The following is a 23020-nucleotide window of genomic DNA, read 5'->3' as shown; positions in this document are numbered from 1 at the left end:
ACAGGCTAAAGCTATGATCTAAAATTAGGGTGCTGTGCTGTGGGTCCCTTTCTTTCATCCTGTCCTCCATAAGGCTGGAAAAGGTCTTCACTTCGGGGTACAGCTCAAGCTGAGGTGCCACCTCAGCCATGAAGTGTACAGGCTGAGAGCAAAGCAAGTGATGAGCAGGCGTGGGCTGTGCGAATACTGCTCTGCACAATGCTGCCAGCTGGACCAGGCTGATGAGAAACCAAAGCACACAAAGGGGAGCTGCAGTTTGCTTCTCCTGAAATGGGAGGGGAACGTGGGGCTGTGTTAAAGACAGGAGCGCAGCGATGCGCTGGCGCGTGCTCTTGGCTATCTTGTAGCTCAGTGGCTGGCTTGGGAAAGGGATCCTGTGGATTAGTGTTACCAGAGGTTGCCAGTAGTGCTCTCTGAATCATAGGAGAGCCAAGCTGTATATCAGAAATCTTGTTTGGAGATGTGTGAGTAGGTCTTTCTCTTCTGAGTTGCAGGTCTCTTTTGGACTTGAAGCCAACAGTTGCCCAGCGGTGGCTATACCGTTAGTTTGTGTACCTCTTTTACATGTAATGCTATGTTTTACATGTAATACATTAGACATCATAAATTAAATACACACATCATAGCTGAAAATATAGAAAGATATAGTAGAATAATTATTGTTGGTGTTTTATTAATAGAAGAGGCTTTAAAGTGAAATTATATGTATGGATTTGTTTTGTTCTAAGACACAGAAATTGGTAGTCTGCAACATTGCCAGGTGTTGCAGTCATTTTTCATTTTCGTTTTACCTAAGCAATCAAAGGCAAGCCATGACATTGGGAAACTCAGGTTTCTACTTAAACAAACAAAGTCTCTAAGCATTGCTTGATGTTGTAAAAAGCTGTTTGATAGCTCAAAAAAACAGGACCTACAACCAACCCAGACTTAACTCTTTTGAAATTTCTTGTCTCCGCAGGAGCATTGCGTGATGCAGGGAGGTATGGGGTGGGCTGGCCCTGTTCCTTCTTACCTGGTATTTTGTTTCTTGGCTTCATGTCCAGAAGTGTGCAGTGATGAGCTGGGCATGTAACACACCAAGAGCAGTGTAGGGATGGTCTTCAAGTAGCTGACAGACCTCTCAGCAGCTCGGGGGAATTACAGAGCATGGTTTCATGATGAAAGACTAACCAGGTATGGACCTAGCAAAATACTGATTCTGTATAGCTGCCCCCCAAAAAAAAGAGAAGATAAATAAGACTAAACAGTGTTGTGGGGCTGGTCACGTCTGTTCTATAAGTGAAGTGCACACTATCACCTTATGTCCTCTAAAAGCTGGATATGCATCTTTTTTAATATTAAGCTTCTTTTTTATTTAAATTGGATTTGCCCTTAATTTAAATCAAACAATTTCTGCTTTTAACATGCATTGTAAGTTTTAACTGGCAATCTACATAAAGATCTGAGCATACTCTAACCTATTAGCATAATTCAAATGAAAAAACTATTCAGGAAAAGTGTGTGTGCACCCAGAGAATTGGGAGAAATCTGGACCCAGAACTGACTGTAGTAAAAATCCAGCTTTTGACTTTTTCTTCAGCAGCCCGAAACAAAGACCTATTCTCTCTACAGCTTATTCAACTAATACGGTGGGAATGAAAATAGCTTATCAAACTTGAACAAGTTGTTAGGAGCTGAAAAAGGATATTTTTCTTTTCTGGTCTGTGAATAAAAACTAGGAGTGTGAAGTTGAGAGTTGTCAGTTGGAAAATTATGGAAGTGTTTGTGGCCATGGTGTGATGGCAGAACCTCCTCTGAGGTCACTGCACAGTGTTTATCGTTAACTAGGTGTTCGTGAAGGCCCAAAGACAGACAAAAGGAAATCTTTGACAAAGTGGAAATTGGACCGTTTAAAAATGTTTTTGATCACCATAGAACCTCCATTATCTATTGTGAGAATAACAATGCTTTTGTTTAATATTCCCATTTTGAATGAAAAATTTCAATAAAAACATTTTTATATTAATCACAATTGGCATATTTGTATGCAATATTTTTATTACAAAGCTATGGCTTATATTTTAATTGCATTCTAATTTCTGTCCAAATACAAACTGTATATATTTTTAGGAAAAGTGTATAGTATAGAAGAAATGTTGTTCACAATATCTGACATATATGATAAATCTTGAGCATTTCAACAAATGTCTAGTAAATTTTATATTTCCTTAAATACTTATATAGCATTTTATCCCCATGGTTGGCCTAAAGAAGGAACATATGTTGTAAATACAATCTTTTGTTGCAGCTAAATGTATTTTTGTAGTAACTAACTAGTTACAATCAATCTTTAGCAAAATAACTAAAAACTAAAAATATTAAAGAGGATTAAAATGTATCGTTAAGATCACAGTTGAATTAAAGCACAACTAAAGTAGATGATCATGATCTATCTTCCCTGGGTCTTCTCGCTGTTAAGACTTGCACTGTATTTTCCAGCATAGCTCTGTGGGCATTTTCCTGGGCTTTACAGTCCCAGATGACTCATCCAACTTTAATCTTTTTAATCACTGTCACAGCATATTTAAAAATTGCTGTACAAGCAAACTTAAACTACTGTGGTGGGGGGTTTTAATCCAAAAATTTAATTCAGTCATTGTCAAGTCACGCTAATGTCACTTAGCTTTGTTGTGTTGCAAGGCTGTGCTGCCATGGCAGAGCAAGCAGTCACGTTAAGTTGGGACACTCTTCCTGCCATCTCCTCTCCACCATCTCTTATCCCAGCTGCACAGTATCATTTCCTTCTCTTTACCTGCTCTTCCACAACCAGTTCCTTGTCTTTTTTACTTTTATGGCTTGTTAGTGCAACTGTTTTGATTTTATTTGAAGGTTTACATGTGGTTTTTTATTATGTTTCACAAATGGTGGCAATTCCCCTGGAGACCTTCCTTTAAGAATTTTCTATAGATCTTTGGGCTCATCAGTACAGGTTATGTTTGCTACTTCAAGAAGTAATATTAAGTCCAAAAGTCTCCCCATTTTCTCATCCCATCCCCCTTTAGATGGAGGAGGTTCAGGCTGTCATTGCAGGTTCTTAAATTAAGAACACATCAGTGTGTGAGAAATGTCTCATCACCTTGGCTTCTGAGAGGTGTCCTCAGTGCTGCCTTTCACAATTACTTATCACTGGGAAAGTTGATGCTCAGGCCCCTAAAAGCCTTCGTTAGGTAACAAACTTTCAGTTTCTGACAATAGTCTGATGCCATTCTCTTTAATTAGACTCAGTACAGAAAGATTTCAAGATAATGACTGTGCCAGTCGCTTTGTGGGAACATCATTATTTAAAGATGAAACACTGTCAGATCAAGTTACACTGTATTACTGTCAAGGGAGGAAGAATTTAAATGTTCACAATATTCATTTGTTCGTGTTGAGACCAAGCAGAAAAGCAATGGATTAGAGTTCCCCAATATTCTTTGTTCGGTCTCAGACACCCTTGCTCTTCAATCAAATGAACGAGCAGCTTTCAGATACAAATGCAGGGAACAGATTATAGACCCTAGCAGAGCAATCAGGAGCAAACCAGAAAACCTGCTCCTACCAGAAAGACTAGCTTAGAAAAGAAATTGCTATCCCAATTGTGAGATTTTTTTTTTCCAAAACTGCATTGTAAAAATGGGTCGTTAAAACGTCATCTGTCACAGCATCTGGGAATCTGATTCTGTGTGTGTGTATTGTGCATCCTGACAGATCACTGACACTCGGTGGGCACGTCGACGCCAGGTCATAGCCGCCGTGCAGCAGGCCACAAGTGCAAGCCATGTGCGTTTAGAGATATTTCAAATTTCCTGGAGACTGCAGATGGAAATCAGTATTTTCTGATGTTCATATACTGTTAACATACCCTAGCTTCCCAGAGAACTATGTTAGGCAAGCCTCAGCAGAGCGGGAGCAACACTGTTTTCCTCTTGGGAGGTGCAGCGTGAGTGAGCCTGGCAGCTGTGATAACTGAGCCTTATCTCCACGCTGCTCGGTGCCGTCACCACTGAGTGGGCTGGGAAGCTCTGAAGACTGCAGTATTTTGGCCTTAGATGACTTAAACTGCACGGCACAATATAATATACTGCAATATTATACAGTAGAGTATTTTTAATGGGATTTTTCTCAGTTATCTTCTCAACAGCTTAAAAATGGGATCTCCAGCAGCTGCCCTTTGAGGCTACCCCACATTTTAAGGATGTAATTAGTTCAAAATGCCTTCATTTGGGCCTTTTATGGGGCCCAACATCAACTATGATGTGGTATGTTTTTGCACCTAACTATTTGTATCCCCATGGAGGATTTTATCAAAAGGTAAATGTTTCTCTTGCTATTTGACTGTATTTAATCAACTAGTGGGGGTATGATGCTCCAACATCTAGCCCGCATCTAGAGGAAACAACCAGTTTATCAGTCCTGGGGCAGCAGGCAAGAAGCACACGGGCAGCTTTTGCCAGTTCTTTCCTCCAAAGCCTGTAAGACTACTCTGAGCTCAGCATCAGTGCTCCACCGGAGTGACTGATTGCGAGATCACAGCACCCAGAGGAGGTCACTTCTGAGGAAACCCAAGCGCTTTGATGAGGGCTAATGCGTCATTTGAAAGGCAAATGAATGGAAGTATAGTGTGCAGGGGAGGGCAGATTCCCTTCTAATCAGCAATTATTAGCATCAGGATGCTCTGCTTACCACACTTTAACTAAATCTACTTTTAAAAGTATTAAAGATCTCAGATAAACATCGGTATGAATAGACTCATCATGTCCTTGTCATCTAATTAAAAAAGAAAAACACAATATCTCTTCCTCAGAGAACGTAAATGTTGTATAAAGAAACTGCAGCTTTAGAATGAAGCTTTGAGCCTGAAATAAGGAAAAAATTGCTGGCAAGAGCTCTGTTTGTTCAAAACATTGACATGAGATGGTGCAAGCATTGGAGATGCTCCCTGATGTTACGGATGGCAGTTACCTTGGTTTTCAGCCAGGGCTAAATGTCACTTTTCTCTCTGCTGTTGTCTTCGGGCGTGACGATTCCTTGATTATAGGAAGAAAACATTAATGATAACTGTTTCTAAATGTCACCTGCTCACAGGAACAAAATGAAATGGTACTTGAAGTGGATTGTGGAGACTCTCATTATACCCCTCTTCCTGGATTAGTTAAAAATCACTAGCAGAAATTTGTACCTTCTGCTGTAGAAGGAGTAATGAGAGGGACAAGTGGGATTTAAGGCAAAGCATTGGAGGAGAAGGAAAGTTTTCTTGTGTGAGCTGAGAAACTGCTGCAAGCGTTTGCATGACATGAGAGGAGCAAAATGGAATGGGAGCCTGAGCTGAAGGGAGCAGTTAGAAGAAACTCTGAGATCCCAAACAATAGCCCAAATCCTTCACGGAAAAAAAAGAAGAAAAGAGGTAGTCTTCAAGTTAGGGTAAGAATATTGTCTCAGGAGAGTTTAATGCACACTTGTTTTTCACTTGAGCTTGGGTGAGTTGTATTTGTGACAGTATGAAAACCCACACTTCAGCTGTTCATGTAGAGAAGGCTTTGTCTGTGTGGCACCTTGTGCATATTTTCTCCCTCATGTACTTAAAAGTTACATTATAATATTTTGGCTCACAGTATTTCTTTTTTTTTTCTTCCTTGTATATGACAGACTTGGGCTTGGGGTGGGAGCATTAACTGAAGTGTGCCAAAGAATAATAGAAATGCCAGGGTTTATTTTTCTCTGAAAATCATCACTTCAGTTTTGGTGACTGACTTCCAAATGGGGTATATGAAGCAAAGTGTTGCCAAAGGGATGGTGTGGCTGTCAAGAGGAGATTGTAGGGGATGCTGAGTTTCTGGATCACTGCAGGGATGCTCCCTGCCCACAAGTTTGGAGGCAACAGCATTTACAAAGATGTGAGCCCCAGCAGACTTTGTCCTCTCACTGCCCAAAGAAGGGACACTGCCATAACCCAAATTTTGGCTCTTCGGTTTAGATTTGTCAATGTTGAATACAACTGCCATATTTTTCTCGTGCATGCTGATCACTGAGAGAACTGGAATGATTTTATGGAATTTAAGAAAGTATTTCAGAAATTCTGTTCTCTCTATTTTTCAGTGTAAAGCTTACAAAACCAGACAGGTTCATCACTTTAGAGATAAGGTTTGAAGAACTGTCTGCCTCCTTGGAGCTGAACAGAGGGCTAGTGGGAAGATTAAAACAATAAGCTTATTATATTATTAGTAGTGGGAGAATTCTAAACCCCATTTGTTCAATTATGGTCTCTTCAATATGCTTATTTAGGTTCTTGTAAATTGTAATCAGTAAATTAGATGTGCTGCCCTCACAGCTCTAGGGTTAGCTTTCAAGGGACTTCCTACATTATTTTTTTTTAATGTTTATAGTGAAATCAAGAAGGGAATTAGTTGTTTGATATGCAAGGTTGGCTCTGTGTAGTGGATGCTGGCTGCATTCTGATATCTATCATTACTAAATGAAAAACAGTTGTGATGCTACAGCACTGCTGTCTGAGCAGAGTAATCTCAGAAAAGGCTAGGACTGTAACCATGTTATGTGCTATGTGATAAAAATGGTAGCTAAAACCATTAAAATGAACACAGGCTGATAAATGAAACCATTGTAAAGTCTCCAAAAGCCAGCATATGTTGCTAATAGTTATCTGAAGTAATACAAGAGGGGTGTAAAATCCTCAGTATCACCTTCTATATACAAATATCATCTGTTATTTCTTTTTGTGGTGTTTTTACCCTTTTCTTTTTTCTGTATTTTGCTTGACAGTTTAATATTGAGCATTTGGTACTAAACCCAATCACCTAGCTGAGTCATACAGCGCTTTTTCTTTCCTCTTTTTACCTTTCTAGATGGTCTCTAATTTGCATCACGCAGAGACACCATTTTCAAAAGAAACACCTCTTCCCTTTCAGCTCATTTAACTGGAGATTTCAGCAGGTTTGGGAAACAGGCTCCTTCAGCCCTTTGCAAGTGCTTTATATATCTTTGTAATTTAAAGAGCCTTTTGCCTTCCTGAGAAGTGGTGTCTGTTTTTTCCGTGCAGATAAATTGTGTATTTGTTGCAATACTAGATCATGCAAACTCCAATATCCTGACCATATTGTCCCCATTTATTTCTTTTATCTTTCTGTTTAATATAATAGGAATAGCGGCTGAGGCAGGGAAACATATGCAGCAGCATAATAGTATATTGTTTGAAAGCAGTTGTCTTCCATTCCCAGTGTTTCTCTTTGAAATGTAATTGTCTGCTAATATAACTGGGAAATATTATTGCAGGAGTGATCACTAAAGTGTATACTTGTGCTTTTAGTTCATGTTACATCTCTATAGTATTTTTAAAGGAAACTGGATGCAACCTTAGCTAGTTAAATATCGTTGGTGAGATATCTTTGTAGAAGTTGTGATAGGCATATTGTCACCGAATGTGGAAACAACTCCATGTAGTGCCAAAACAAGAAACGCTGTGTCCCATGTGTAATGCAGCAACAACAGAATTACAATTGCCTTGTGTAAAGTATCTGGTAATGAAGGCAGATAATGGAATTCTTTGCAAAAGCAGATGCTAACTGGCTCCCCAATGCTAGGCAGAGAACTGAAAAGTGATACCAGCTGGAGGGGAGAAAAAACAGCTGAAAAAGGCATTAAAAAGAAGATGCCTTAGATGCACGTTTGTTTAAGCAGTAAATACTTGTTTAAAATAATCTTATGAGATTCTTATTAAGAGGCAAACTGAGAATACGATTACGATGTTATAGGAAGTCAGCTGGGTGCCCAAAGGATATTTGTATGCAGATTGGATGAGTAACGCAAGGACACCACTGGGAATAGCGCGTTATCATTTACACGGCAAGGCTGGCTGGTGAGGACAGCCCTTGGAAGTGTTTAATTGCAGGAGGTGGGGCTTGCGAGAGCCAGAACCTTCTGTTGTTCAGGGAGGAGACAGCATGCCGGGCTAAGGGAGGCTTGACTTTAGAAGCAGGGGTGTCTCTGCTCGTCCCTACACGCACGAACATGTACACACATGCTTGTGTCTTCTCCAGCAGCACTCGCTAGCGGTGCCCTCCTGCCGGGCTGGAAGTGGCGCTCAGCATGTAGCATCTTTGTTGTGTCCTCCATCGTCTCCCACTATTTTACCGCTCCAGTCACCTCAGCCATTTCAGATAGTTGCTTCATAAATGAATGTGATAATTTAATGAAGGGCTTAGTCCACACAGAAGTTTCCTTTTGTTATAAATACGGATTTTTTTCAAACACAAACATGCAGTGGAGAGAACCTTTTTAAAAGAAAACACAACAAAACTCTTAACAAATAGAGCAACTTAATGACACCTGGAGTTGGTCTCTTTTTTTTGCCCAGATAAATTTTTCTTTACCCAAAGAATTGTTCCCACAGTGGTGGGTTACTGGCGCAGCTGGAGTGCTGAGCTGGGCATCAGCTCACCAGGTTTCCAGTCCTGGCCCAATGCAGGCAGACCAGAAAGTTCAGTGGGGCTCTGTCTCATCCCAGACAATTGCCCTAACTACTAATTTTTGGAGGATTAAAACTTACTTTTAGTTTCAGCCCAACATGGAACAGGAATATTCATGTACTTTTCAGCAGCTAACATTTTTCCTGTGTGAGAAAACTCATTTTGGGCTTCTCCAGCAAGAGGAAACACTACGGAGTTTACAGACTTACTGATACTGGCGGTATCGGAATATATACTGGTAGTATCTGATACTGGTAGTATCAGGAGGCAGTTGTCTGCAGGTAGAGGCTGGAGCGATGTGTCCGTGTGCGGTGTCACAGAGCTGCTCCTGCATCAGGCTCCTGTTGACAAATTTCAAGGAGTTTTACTGACAAGCAAGAAATGAGTTTTGAAGCAGTCTCTGGAGATTTGCAGCTTCATCTGTGCAGTGTTTAAGGGTGTGTGTTCTCCTTGCTCCTTCACCTCTTTTCTGTGTGTCTTGACTGCGAGTTCCTGAAAACATGCTTTAGTCGTGTGCTTTCCTCCTGGCAAATGAAAGTGAGGTGTGTTGTCTGTGTAAAACGAGCAATGGAAGGAGCTGTGGCAGAGCAATGATCAGTCAACAGCATCCCTCCAGAGCACCGATTCTTTGCTTTATCAACAAAAGTGCAATCACTAAGAAATCCCTTTTCTGCTGATGACCTGTTCTTAATATTCTTACAGCTGGGATACGCTACAGCTACTTGCTGCGCTGTAATGAGTTGTTCGTCTAATTGTGGTGGGCAGAAAATGTCTTGGTGCTCTTCAGGTCTGGACTTCGCTTAATGAGAAAAGAATGTTAAACCTCAGCGGTGTGAATAAAAACGTGCGGCTGCGTATCTGCTGTGCTTTCAGAAGCACCATTTTCAAGACCTTTCTTCACCTGCTGTTTTTCGGCAGGAGGTATCCTGCATACTAAGCAGAAAAAAACCACTTTCCAAATTCAAGTAGCAAATCACATCTCTAATTACGTTTTGACCGCATTAGTTAAGAAATATATTAAAGAACTGTGGAGCTACCTGGATTACCATTTAATGCAGTTTATATGAATTTTTGGCATATAATTGATAGTAAGAAGTGAGGTTTCTAATTTTTCCTGATATTCTGATTTTGTGCAGACCTCTGCAGGGTTTTACAGCTTTCCAGGGATAACATCTCACCCTTAATATACATCCCCAGGATTTTAGGCTTAGGCTCCAGGCCGCTGGGGATTTTGAGCATGGCAGGAAAATTCGAGCCTGTAAATACAGCGATGGGAGAGCTGGTTCTTGTCCGTGTTTCTCTAAGTGTAGGAAATGCTCTGGGGTGCATCTGGGCTTGGAGACAGGAGCCTGCTCCCCCTGTCCCAGCCGTCTCTGCCGCAGCACGAGGGGCTGCTGCAGCTGGTAGAATCGCTGAAGAAGGGCCCTCGGAGAGGAGAGCTGCTGGGGTGGACCCAAAACCACCCTGACAGCCTGCACAGGGTCTGTGGAAGGAACACCTCTACTTCACTGTCTTCTCAGCAGTTTTTATTCACTTTTAGTTGCTTCCCTCTCACCTTCCCCAGCTCCTTTCCCCCTCCCTGTTGTCATGGGAACATTCACTACAGTGGTTAAATCATAGTATTAAAATATACTTTCCCAGTAGAATGGTAATAGCAAATATTGATCTAGCTACTGCTGCTGACTCAGGGATATAGTTGAACATACAATATCTCTTATTTCTCTTCTTAATGCATAATGCAGCGGTTTCTTTCACCTTGGGCTCTGTGCTAAAGGTGACAGCCAGCCACAGCTAAATATTTGGACTTGGTTTTTTACTGTGTGGCCCAGCCAATGCATTGGATGCAGGTGCTGTTATGAAGCTGACTTTAAAATCTGCAAAGGACAATCAGACAGGAAGAAAAATCACCCTTGCTGTGATTGACCCTCACAAGCAATAGTTATAGATGTTTGTATGTCAGTGAAAAGACATTCAGATTAAACTGTCAGCACCCACAGACACACAGTGTGCTCCAAATAACTTTGTAAGTGTATTGCGCTCTGTCACAGAAATGGTTGAAATGTAGATGAAAGACAAATAACTACCTTAATATCAAGTGAGGCTGCATTTAAAAATTTATTCATTCATATACATTGTCACTGACATCTGCTTTGAATAATCACCTGCACAGTAGCACATAATGTTAAACAGAGCATGGTAAGCATATTCCTGAGTCACCAGAAAGGAGCAAAAGTAAAAGATTCTACCTTGAGATGTGAGTTTGCAGTAATTCACAACGTAAGCGTTTCAGTTTCCCACAGTGGTTAATTAACCAGCTCTAACTTTATGAGAGTTTCCTGAAATTGATAGTTTTTGTAAGGTAAGATTGAGGTGCCTCTGGAATTCCCTTGTTTACCCTCCTTTCAAAAAATTTTTGGTTTAGAACCAGCCTGTTGTACAAATAGTTAAAGTAGTGCAGTTTTAATGTAATTAGTATCTGCAGTTGATGCTGCATTTTTCTGTGTGAGTGATACAGGCACAGCAAATGGCATTTTAGACTCTGTGCTGGGAAGATCTCTGTTAACAAAGAGTAGGTGCTGAGAAGCCACCAGTTTCTGTCATGTTTCTATAAGTTCTTGAACATCTGCATGTAACTTATGTTATAACTCATTTTATGTTTCTTGATCTTTCTAGAAAAAATCAGGCAAAGATATGCAGATCTACCAGGGGAGTTGCACATTATTGAGCTTGAGAAAGACAAAAATGGGCTCGGACTGAGTCTTGCTGGCAACAAGGACCGGTCTCGTATGAGCATCTTTGTAGTTGGTATCAATCCAGATGGACCTGCAGGACGAGATGGAAGGATGCATATTGGCGATGAACTTCTAGAGGTAAGTGTTTCCTTTAACTACTAAGCAGGGTTCATATGGAGAGAGGGAGAGGCATATGTGAAGCTATCATTTGAACCTTAAATAAAGCCTGTAAATGGAATTAGGTGGCTGAGGCAAGGAGCTGCACTGATTTATGCCAACTGAGAACTTGGCCTTTGGCAGGTAAATGTGTTTTCAGTGAAACAAAAATCATTGGCCTGTGAAAACTAATGTCTTGTCAGTGAAGTCTGTGCTCTCAGCATGTTCAAAAGCTATGCCTAGGGAGGGACTGTTGAAAGGCAGGAAGGGGACAGTAAATCTATCCCTGTAGTGCATATGTGGTTTCATAGGGAAATTCACACCTTACATTAAAAAAAACAAAACCCCCTCAAAGTTACCATATGTGTTTTTACAGATGACAGGGATATTCCCCATCCTGAAAATAAATTTCATGCTGTAATCTGTTTTGATCTGTTGTAACTTAAAATACTTATTTTCTTTAGTCGTGTCTGGCATGAGTTCACCCACAAGGCAAGAGAGCTCGTTAGCAAGTAGAGTATTTTGTCTTCTCTTTTTCTCCTATCTCCTTGCTTCACCTTCAGATTGAAAATGCAGATTTCCTACACTTCATCTGATTTTTGGCTGTTGCACAACGACACTTTGCTGCAGTACCTGCAGTGGTTCCCGACGTCATGATTGCTTCAGCAGTTTAAAAAAATCAGCCATCCCTGGGGATCTTTCCTGTAGAGAGAAGCTTTCACTGAAGAGCAAGTACATGCTGACCTACTGCTCTCCACGGGTGGTGATTTTTCTCATCTTTCAGCAACTCTCTGTGCCATCAGAGAACCACCTATTTTCTTATGTTTCTTGACTTGAGAAAGAGCAGTTTGCCTGGGGATACCTTGGGAGTACTCAGAATTGTCTAAGTGTTTGTCATTGTCTAACAGTTCTGTAATTATGGGTTTTCAATACACATAATACAAGAAAGACTTGTTTTGCTATAATAATAACACCATCTGAAGTTTATTATTTTCAAGTGTGATAAATGGTATGAAGGTCTATACCATACTGGTGTAGAGTAGGAAAATTACTTTCTCCTTCAAATTTATGTTCTTTCCGTCCTTGGCACCAAATTCTAATGGTAAAAAAAAATGAAAATTGTCAAATTTTGGATTTGAAAGGACTCATGGTACCATTTTCCTCTGTGCATATCATAGACCAGGTAGTTCCTGGCAGAGGAAAGATAGAGCCTTTTGTATCAATACTTTCCCACAAAAAAGGATCCACTGAAATTTTCTTATATCTCACAAGTTATTCCTTGCAGTGTTTGTTTGATCTAATGTTAAGTGTTGCTAGCAGTACTTGAAAGATGCACCATCTGTGATTAATCACATATATCTCAAGGCTTGGGATTTGCATGCTTGAGCCTTGTCATAAGTAGCATTTTCCAAAGTGGTGGTGTTGCCCTAATTCCTCTCACTGTCAAGTTGGAGGTAAAATGATTTTTTTCTTCAGTGGAAGGAAAGTGAATTTCACCATCTCAAAAATGCCAAACTTCAAATAAACTGAAGTTCAAAGAGACTTTAGTAACTACCTCTCTTGTTTACCTTTGCAATCAAATTAAAGGTGTGTCACCAGTGGGCAGAAGTGTGATTACTTATATGAAAGGATGTGGTGATCTCATTCTGGTCCCCAGTGAGTACGTATCCAGTGTCAAAACATCCTGTATTACAAAGGCATGGGTTGTGCATTAGTCATGTACAAACGTTTCATGTTCACACCAGTGGTCAATTATTCACAGCTCTGGTTTTTTGTCTTTTAAAAGCATTTCAGTGTTACGTGAATAGCATTGAAATGGAACTAATGGGCATTTACACTGGTAGGTTTTTTCGATAACCATTAGGTTCAATAAGTATTTCAGCAACCGTTAGGAATCCTCATACCCAATAAATATACGGGTCACCAAGGTAGGAATATCACAGTATGGTTGGGCTGGGAAGGGGCTTTTGCAGGTCATCTGGTCACCAACCCGCCTTGCTCAAGCAGGGCTACCTTAAGCCAGTTGTCCTGCACTGTATCCAGATGACTTTGGAGTATTTCCAATACAATTTCATGCTACTTCCATGCCAGTGATGCAGAGGTCAAGGTGGTCAACTGGCTTTACTTGTAGTGTCTTTTACAACAAAAATGTTAAAAAGAGCATTAAGGGCAAACTCAAGCGTTCAGAAGTGAGGATATGACAGACTCCGGATTGTTTGGTTTTCTCCCATTAAAGACATAAAATTAAAGACTGGGAGTGTGGTTGTTGGTCACAGAAGTGTTTTCTCTCTCCCATGGTATCCTTCCCTCATTCAGAGACCCAGATGGACAACGTTTACTGATGAAGCAACTTAACTTCTCTTCCTTTGAGTAGTGCTTCACTGCATAGAATCACAGACTGGTTTGGGTGGGAAGGGACCTTCAAGATCATCTAGTTCCAACTCCCCTGCCATGGATAGCGACACCTTCCACTAGATCAGGTTGCTCAAAGCCCCATACAACCTGGGCTTGAATGTAGGTATTAAATTGGTCTGCCTGCAGACTGAGCTGCTGGCCATTGCCCGCTGGTCAAATATTTAGCTATTTGTAGAAAAAAAGCTATTGGAATTTTCAGCCACTTCCATTCATAAGCATTTAAGTTCATTTTCCCCAGTATTCTCATCTTCATCAGCAAAGAAACCACCCTCAACCCTCATCTTAACTGCATGTTTCAAGTATATTTTCATCTGCATCTTTGATTACACATCAGTTTTGAATACTAGAGTGTCTGGGCAAGAGAAGGGATTCACATCTTAGGACACCTCCAGCATTTCTGCACTGTCCTGGAGTGTCCCAGTGAATCTGTTGGTTAGTGTTGCTCCATTAAAACTGTGGATACTACTGCAGTGTGTGCAGATTATTCCCCGTGGCTGTTGATGGAAGTAAGGTTAATGGAATGGAGACATAGATAGATATATACATAGATATTACCTTTTCATTTTTCTTTTGAACTGGAGTTTGATTGGATTCAATTGGAGGATGTGGGATGCTGCAAGACTGCCTCGGCTCCTATTTCATAAAGTCTTTTGTCACTGATTTAATGAAATATCATCTCACTTTTAGCTTCTGCAAACAGCAGTAGTCTTTTGGGAGCACGATCCTGTCTCGTTTTCAAAGACAATCCAGCCTACACATTGGGTGAAATGCAGGTCACGTACAGTTTTTTAATGTAATCATTTTTTTAATACATCTTCTGTGATGTATTTCGGATGGGTATGTTACTGGAGAAAACAGCTTTTTGAGGGAGAAGGTCCTTTCATCTTATTTTCATACATGGAGGAAAATTACTTTGGGTCAGAATTTGGTCCCTGTGCAAAAGAATGTATTTTTTACATGACACAAGTTCTGCTTTTCAGTTCTTTTTCCAAGCAAAGAAACCATCTGTGGCGCTCCTGCCTTGCACTCTTGCTGTTTTAGTGCAGGTGTCTGCACTGCTTCGTATCTTATTAGTTTGGGCTTAGTCCTGCGGCTGATTGTGCCCAGCATGGCCCGCAGTGCGTTCACGTGGTGCTGTACCTGTGCTGTTAAGCCCTGCTGCTCGTGAACTCAGCATGGGTCTGTCCTGTGGGGAGGTTTTATTCACACTGAATAATCCACCCTGTTATTATTATTATTATCATCTCTCCATAAGAGAGTGAACTGCATTCTATTAATAAACCAAGCTGTGCAGAGCCCTGTAATGCGAAATTACTGATGTTGGGATTTTCTGCCATCTTCCTGACCCTGCTTATCTTGCTGAAAATGGGGCAGGAGGTAGAAGGAAACTGTGTTTGGATGTTTTGCTCTAGGAGGCCACAGCGCTTCTTGAAAGAGCAAAAGCTAGTCTTCATGGTCAAGAATTGCTGTACAAGTTAGCCTGTTGTCCATTCTGGACTGTTGCGTGAGAGGCAATTATATTTTTTTCTTTTTTTATGCCATTTTTGTCGTAGCTCAGAGCCAGAGGGCTTTTCTGCTAAATGTATTTTTATTGCTATTTTATTTTAAGATTCTTAGATAAATATGAGTTATGCTGTAATAATATAATAAATACATCAGTATTTTGCCTAAGTAAATGAACTACCCAGCCAAATTCATGATGCCACTTCTGTTTTAGAATGTGGGGGATTGCCGTTTTATTCTCAGTTTATTTGTTGTGGGATTGTTATGTTTTTCCTGTGTCAAGACAGTTACTTTGGATTAGTCAAGTGGCACTGTCCCTCAAGACAGACAGTAAGTTGAACACACACAGTGAGGTTTTCACAGAAGAGTAATCTTGAATGATTAACTCTAGTGGTGCTTTTATATTTTTTTATTGCTTTTTAAATACAATAGTCATAGCTTCTGTTCTTCTTCTCAGATTCATTTACTGAAGGGAACCTTGAGGGCTAGTGTCCTTTTGGTCTTTTCATAGGAGGATACAAATACTTTTTTTTATGTACTTTGGATACAGGTTACCAATTAAGGTTAGTGTTGGGTGGTGATTTTCGAAGCTGCAAATAAGGTCAGGCTGTGATCGGAAGGCTGGTTGTGCACGAGGGTGCAGGCAATCTGCGCTTTTCTGTCGTCCCGTCTCTCTTTCCACACTCTCTAGGCAGGGAACTGCGGGGGGCAGCTGCCTGCCAAGCCAGCAGCAAAGCTGAACTCCAGCACAGGGCAGGAGATATTCTCTCTTTGTGGAATTTATGGTCTGTTGATAACTTTAGATGATGCACATGTTTGAACATGTGCCGGGCAAGATATTTGGTGAGGAAAGAAGAATTCACATTCTAATTAATTATTTTTTTCTTTCCAGTGTTTACCTCATGCTTTATTATGTGGGGTTTGGTGTATTTTATGGGGTTTCACTCTATAGAATTTTATCAAAAAGTTTTTGAAACTCTTCCTATTGTTTCAGTCTGCTTATATCTCAAAATGCTACAATTCCTGTGGTTAGAAGGAACCTAATACATTGGTACAAAGAAATAATTATTATAGAAAGCTCTGCCAGTTCTTTTACTAGCTTTGGAGTATCATTTAACTTGATTTTCATAAAAATCAGATGATACTAATTTATGGATTTCCGTTACTGCCACGTAGTAAAAACAGTGCTCTTTTTTTAATATCCATATCTAATGTTTCTCTTCTCCAAATTAAAGTTTGAGAAGCAAACAATCCTTTAAATTTTTTTCTCTTAACTTAAGAGTTCAGATTTCAGTGAGTTTGAACTTTCTGCTACTTTAGTGTATGAAACTGTAAAACAAAACTTTTGTAGGTGAAGGCAACGGTACATTTGGGATATGTGATAAAATCTGCCATAAAGCAGCGTAGGAGTTATATTAAAGATTGAACTTAAGTGTGCTGACCTGACCTCATACCTGTAGCATGTTTTTATCGTTCTCTGTTCTCTGCTGTCTTTCCAAGAAGTTATGTAAAGAGACATGTAACAAAGAGTTGAGGTTGATTTAGATCCATTTATTTCTTTTGCTTAGTCAAAGCTTTGTTTTTCTTTTCTAATCTCTGATGAAAAAAGTAAAGCACGGATTTATAGATTTTGAATCCCAGAGTACTATTTGGTTAATCTGATGTGTTACTTTATTTAATTTGAAAGATCTAAAATAATGTTGCTTATGAAAAACTAGACGTTCTCTTTTTTGTTTTATTTAAGGAGGCTTTTGTGCTTTGCTCATCGTGGTATCCAAAGCTAACGGAACATTAATTTACTTTGCAAAAGAAAGTGACCTTTTTTTTAAAAAAAAAAGAAAAATTAATACTGGCTGTAATAACTATGTGGGACAGTCCAAAACCTTGTGGAGATATATTACTTTGATTATCCTTTCATTTTGGTGTAATTAAATAATTATAACTTACAGACCTAGCTCAGAGCTAATTAAATTTTGGACTGATACATCTAGTGAATAGGATTAATTTAGCCAGAGTAAAGACTATAAATTTTAATCTAAGAAGTCTGCTGTTTAGAAAAATTGATGGTAATTTAACTAAGTCCAAACAATTTGTAAAGCATACAGTATTCCCAGTGAATAATTTATTTTTGAACTTAGAGAAATAAAGTCAACAAACTCACTGAAAGTTTCAAGTCCACATTGAAGCAAGAATGCAACTGAGCACTCATTTTTGCCACTGGATTTTTAAGTTTATCTTCAATTAACAAAGCGTGGCCTAGGATGTTGCTTCTCGCCCCGTCTTTGCAACCGTGGCAGTCGCAGACAGCACCATATTAAACCCTTACGAGTGTTGGCATGATGCTGTTCCCTCAGTGCTGATCATTTCAGGCCAGCTCAGACTCTCTTAGACCTTTCTTGGTTCTCTCTTTGTACAGCAGCTTGAAGGTAGATGGTTTGTGCTTCAATTTTAATGAATAATCAAGTGTTAGGAGTTTTATTCTTGGCCTTGCATTGTCCTTATTTAACTGATGAACTTACATGTTGTTTTGACCCATTGAACATGAGATGGGAGTATTGTGAAGTTGCCAACATGACCAGATAGCCTGTATGACACCAGGCTGTAAGACTTGGCCAGTTATTTCTTGTTTGAATGAAAAAATCTTCTAAGAACACAAAACCGAAATCCAATACAAACATTTGCAGTAACAAAAAGTCCTTCTATAACCACTGGTAAATTGTTCCTGGGCTCCATTATCATTATTGTTTTAAACAGCATTGGTATATCAAATGTGAATGTAAATATTATGTTGTAAATTAAGAGTGGGAGAAAAAAAGTGCAGTATTGAAACTAAGCTGGCTGCTCGCTTTGGAAGGGTGTATGAACACTCCAGCTCCAGAGAGATGCATTAATCTAATCAAGATGCTTGGAGTGAGAATTTTGACAGAGTGAAATAGCAGATTATTCTGCACGCTTGGAAGCCTCTGATGCTTGCTTAGACGGCAAGACACAGGACGAGCTGAACCATGAACCTGAACTAACATCATGACTCCAAATACAATTAATTTCAATTTTTTTTTCTTCATCTCTAAAGTTTTGCCTTCTTTTTTGGACAAAATACAAGATGTATTTAAATGTAGCTTTGAATTAGTTTCTGTGTTTATGTTTACAGGTATTCAGGTGTAGGTAAAATATTGTTCTTCTACAGATCCTTGTTATCTTGATGCTTATTCTGATCTAAATTGTCAAAGTAGAAGGAAGACAGCTCTGGTAGTCCTGGTCCCTGCTGTCAGGGGAGGATGCTTTCCTTCACCACCTTGCTGAGTGTTTCCCTCAGCTTAGTTTTAAATCTGAAAATCATCAGGGTATAATTCTAAAACTGCTCAAGGGTTTTGTTAATCTTGACATAGTGGGTTTTTTCCCATCAAACTCAGCTCAGCTCTTACTCTCTTGATATTTGTTGTGACATTCATATCTACCTTATGTTCTGCATATGATCTTTGTGATTGTAATTTGTGCATTTCCTGAGCTGAAAGGTGAGCATCCTGTTAGGACACCTCTGAGGCAGGAGCTGAAGCCCAAGAAACTCAGGACATTGCGGGCAGGCTGAGGTGGAGCAAGGTGTTAAACACAAGCCCTGCCTGTGAAATGAATGAAATGCTTTAAATATTCTATTTTTACACTGCAGGTTATTTTTGTGGTGTGATACTGAGTATGCTTTTGGTTGACTTGGAAGTAACTGCTATATTCATCTCAGAGATGCTGTTGTCCTTGTTGAAGTCCCACTCGCAGAGCATGGCAGTGGGAGACAGGAAGGGTCTTATTTTCCTCAAGCTGGGAAAAGACTTCTAGTTTCTACAGAAAGAAAATTCCTGAAGCACATACTGTATTAAAGCCAAGCTATTTCCCTCTGAAAACTGCAGCATTTGCTGTGTCTGTTGTAGTGCTTAGGTGTTTGATCCATCACAGCAAAAGTGATGTGGCATGTCCTTAAATTGTCCCTTTTCTCCATGGCTGTTAGTCCTGTTTCCTTCAGTGGAACTGAGGACTTACCGCAATCTTAACAGCAAGTTTTCCTAAACTGCCAGTTGCCTGTAGGTAAGATATAGGAGTGTCTGTCTCAAAATCTGTGGCATTGTCATATCTGTATAATTCTTCTCAGATCAAGTCGTCTTCCAAAAATCTGGGAACAATACTTAAAATCCATTCTATGGATCTGTGAAAAAGAGTAGAAGATTTCTCTCATTTGTGGCTTACTAATAAGAGTAAATTAGCTCTGCATTGGTTCCTGGTTTATGTTGGTCTAGAATAAAACTTAGAATATTTTGCTATTAATACATAATTTTTTCTTTGATAAATTGGAATCTAAGATGTTGAAAATGTAATATTTTAAAATCTAAGGCTGCATTTCTGTGGTCCACCATGGAATCAGTATGAGAAGGTGGATGTTCCTAAAATCTGCTTTCAAAAGGAATGATAAGAAAGCTGATGAGGAATGTTAAATTGCTGCTGCTGAGTTGCAGACTACAGCTCTTCCTCCTCTGGTAGTTCACTTAGGGAAGGGGCGACAGCCTTGGGCAGTCCAAGGCCAAGCTGAGCAGTGCCCATCTCCTCCTGTGTACTTATCATCTGATGTCTTTCTGCAGCACAGCTGTGCCTGAAAGAGGCTCTTAGTGCCTCAGCTCTGGTATTTCTGTCTCTACAACACTGTACAGATAGGTATATCTATCCGTGCAACATTGGTATTCCTGTCTGGAAGAACCTCAAAAGTTGCAATCAGTATTTTGCAGACCACATTTTCTTTGAGTCTTATCTCTTTATCCCACAGTAAATTTGAAAGTCTTGGTGGTATAAATTAAAACAATGCATACTTTTCCACTTACCTGAAAATCTTCATTTTCTTTTAACAGATCAACAATCAGATATTGTATGGAAGAAGTCATCAGAATGCTTCAGCAATCATTAAGACAGCCCCATCAAAGGTCAAGCTAGTTTTCATACGGTAAGAAGAGTTCTCATCAAAAAATTTGTTTGCACTTTAGCCTATTATATTGCATATTTATATATTTACATATTTACATGTTTTGAAAATGCTGAACTTGCTTAGTTCTCTTTGAAGTGAAATAAACCTTTTCCTTGACTCTTCTCAGGACAGTTGAATAGTTCTCCTTAATAATGGGGAAAAAAAATCTAGTGTAATGGAATGACTATTTTGCTGAAGACTTGAGCTGTCCCTCTTGGGCTTGAGAGCACCCTGATAAGAGCTGCTTCTCCCACAACTTAAAGTGCTTTAGGTTGCTTCTGCCAGCACAAAGCTTGCTTCACCCACCTTGCCAGAAGGGAGTGACAATGGTGCAGAGGCTTGGGGCTGGAGAGGGGGCTGCTGTGAGAGGAGCAGGCAGGTGTGGATGGAGTAACGTGAAGCATGGGCTGGGTGGGTGTGTGAAGGTTAGTTCTGTATGGGCATCAAAAGAGGATTAAAAAAGTGAGCCAGGGCTTATTTGTACAGAGGGGGAACCTGACTTTGGCAAGGAGCGCTGGAATGGCTTCTGTAGGAGGGAATATGGTAAAACAGTCTTTCATCTGCATAAGAATTACTTGTGGGCATCTTTTCTTTTACTCCAAGCATGAACATTTTTCCTCTTTGCATGTGAATTAAGGACACCTCCGTGCATTCACTCTGTAGTTCAGGAAGTGTAACTGTCATGACCCTGGACGGGAGGTCTGGGAAGAAGCTGCCTCTTTCCCAGAACTCATATTTAATATGTTGGAATTTCATAAATGCATCTGTTCCAGCTGTGACTTTCGTTGGGCACTTATCCCTATGCCATTTTATAATGTGGTCTTCACACCAACATATACATCATACTTGATGTTGTTTTATATTCTTCACTCATACGCAGCTTACCTGTGAACAATGTAATAATCTGTGGGTGAATGCATATAAATGTGTACATTTACTCACATGGCTCTGTCTGGTACAGCATACACAGAAATGATGGAAGAGCAGCATTAGCTCAGTGACAAATGAGTTGCTATACTTGGCAGCACAGAGGATCTGGAGGAGATTAATGATCTTGCCTGCAGCTCCCGTGTTACTTTCCCCAGCTATTGAAAATTAAACGTCATGTACAACAACTCACTCACCATTACTTAATTGCATGTGGAAAATGTGTCTGCTTGGAAGCTCCGGAGGCAGAACCACAACTTATGAAACCAAAACCCAGGGCTGGGTTTAGCACTGTCAGGCAGCGGGGAGAGCACGGGCTAAGATCTTGCAGCCTGCCCTGCTGCACCGAGCTGGCTGCAGAGCCCTTCGCTCCGCAGAGCTGCAGCAAAGGGTGCGTCTTAGCTCCAGTCGCCCATGGGTTGGAAATCCTTGCTGCATGTTTTGTATCATGTTAAAGACATAAAGGCCATGTAAGTTCTCAGCCATAATTCCAATTTTCCTATTGTCTGTGTAGCAGTGGATTTCAAGGGAAAAAGTTGTCATACTAATCATAAGCTGATGGTTGGACTCGATGATCCCAAGGGTCTTTTCTAACCTGAATGATTCTGTGATTCTGTGATAATCGATAGGTATTGGAAATACCGTTGAATAATTCTTGTTTCTGTCTCTAGAGTTTAAAAAAAAAAAAAGTTTCTATTTTTAAATGCTGCTGCTGAGGTTGTAAACTTCTATCTTCACACTTCCCAAGGGCACGCATCTTGTCACTGCTCTTGGCCTTACATTAGAGTACACTGACAACTGATGGGTCTGTTCGCTTGACCCAAGCAGCGGTTCGAACAGCAATGAAAAGAAATTCTCCCACTGAGAGAATGTCGTTAGTAACTACAGCACTGGCTCCAATGTGGGGAGAAAACTAATGTCGACTTTTTTTTGATGTATGGTCAGCTTCTCATAGTAAGGGGGGGGTGTTTTAAAATTTTAGCAAAGCCAAATTAGAGTCTCCTAAAGGTCAATTTTAAGGAGAAATGAAAATAGATTTCTTTTCTCATGCAAACTATATTCCATGAGCCCATTCTATCTTGGTGCTTCCCATTCCAACATCTTAGACCACAAAACCAGTGGATGTGATTGACTGAAAACACAAACTGAAAGAATGTGCCAGTCCCAGAAGTCTTGTCCATGGTGCAGTTTGGTAGAAAAAGCTTTTTCTTGCTTTATCGACTTACTTTAAAACTATAATATAAAATCGGGGTATTGAAATGCTGCGACTTAATGCGTTGTGGTGCCAGCTGTGGTAAATAAGAGCAGCAACAGGCATCTTGAATTTCCATCCATCTCTTGTCCGTGCGTGTGCAATAGCTTTTCCAGCTGAGAACAAAGCGCTGAGTGTAGCAGACTCAGCTCTCCTGGTAGGTTTGCTGCTTGACTGATTTCAGATATGTTCCTCTGGGCTCTAATGATGTGGAAAGAGCAGGATACCGTTACATTTGTTATGCTTTGAAAATGAGGAGGAGCCAGTTGCAACAGAAATACTACTTTCTTCCTCCTGAGTGGTTACCATGCAACTTCTTTCAGAGGTAGAAGGCGTGTAGTATGACATAGCCGAAACACATCCTGGAGCACACAGTAAGAAGAGGCCACAGCTCACCGTAGCGAAATAACATGTACTGCAAGAGTTATGAGAGATGGATTTGGTCTTCATGTGCATGAAGATGTTAATATTCTAATTTCACCAGTGAAAGGCCTGAGTAGGTTATCATTTTCCAGAAACACATCGTTCTGCA

At 40.1% G+C, this 23020-nt stretch overlaps 1 protein-coding gene across 2 annotated transcripts in view; it reads left to right on the top strand.

The window, feature by feature from the left end:
• The window catches only part of PATJ (PATJ crumbs cell polarity complex component), a 160729-nt gene that overhangs the window by 84981 nt on the left and 52728 nt on the right, over positions 1 to 23020 (top strand). For both annotated transcript variants that reach the window (XM_074831865.1, XM_074831866.1), the window contains exons 28-29: positions 11175 to 11371; positions 20197 to 20288. In XM_074831865.1, the coding sequence (XP_074687966.1) occupies positions 11175 to 11371; positions 20197 to 20288 (289 nt within the window). The remainder of the gene's footprint in view (positions 1 to 11174; positions 11372 to 20196; positions 20289 to 23020) is intronic.

The sequence above is a fragment of the Strix aluco genome, chromosome 8 (assembly GCF_031877795.1).
Source record: "Strix aluco isolate bStrAlu1 chromosome 8, bStrAlu1.hap1, whole genome shotgun sequence".
NCBI classification, from domain to species: Eukaryota; Metazoa; Chordata; class Aves; order Strigiformes; family Strigidae; genus Strix; species Strix aluco.
This window is presented reverse-complemented; position numbering and strand designations above follow the sequence as displayed.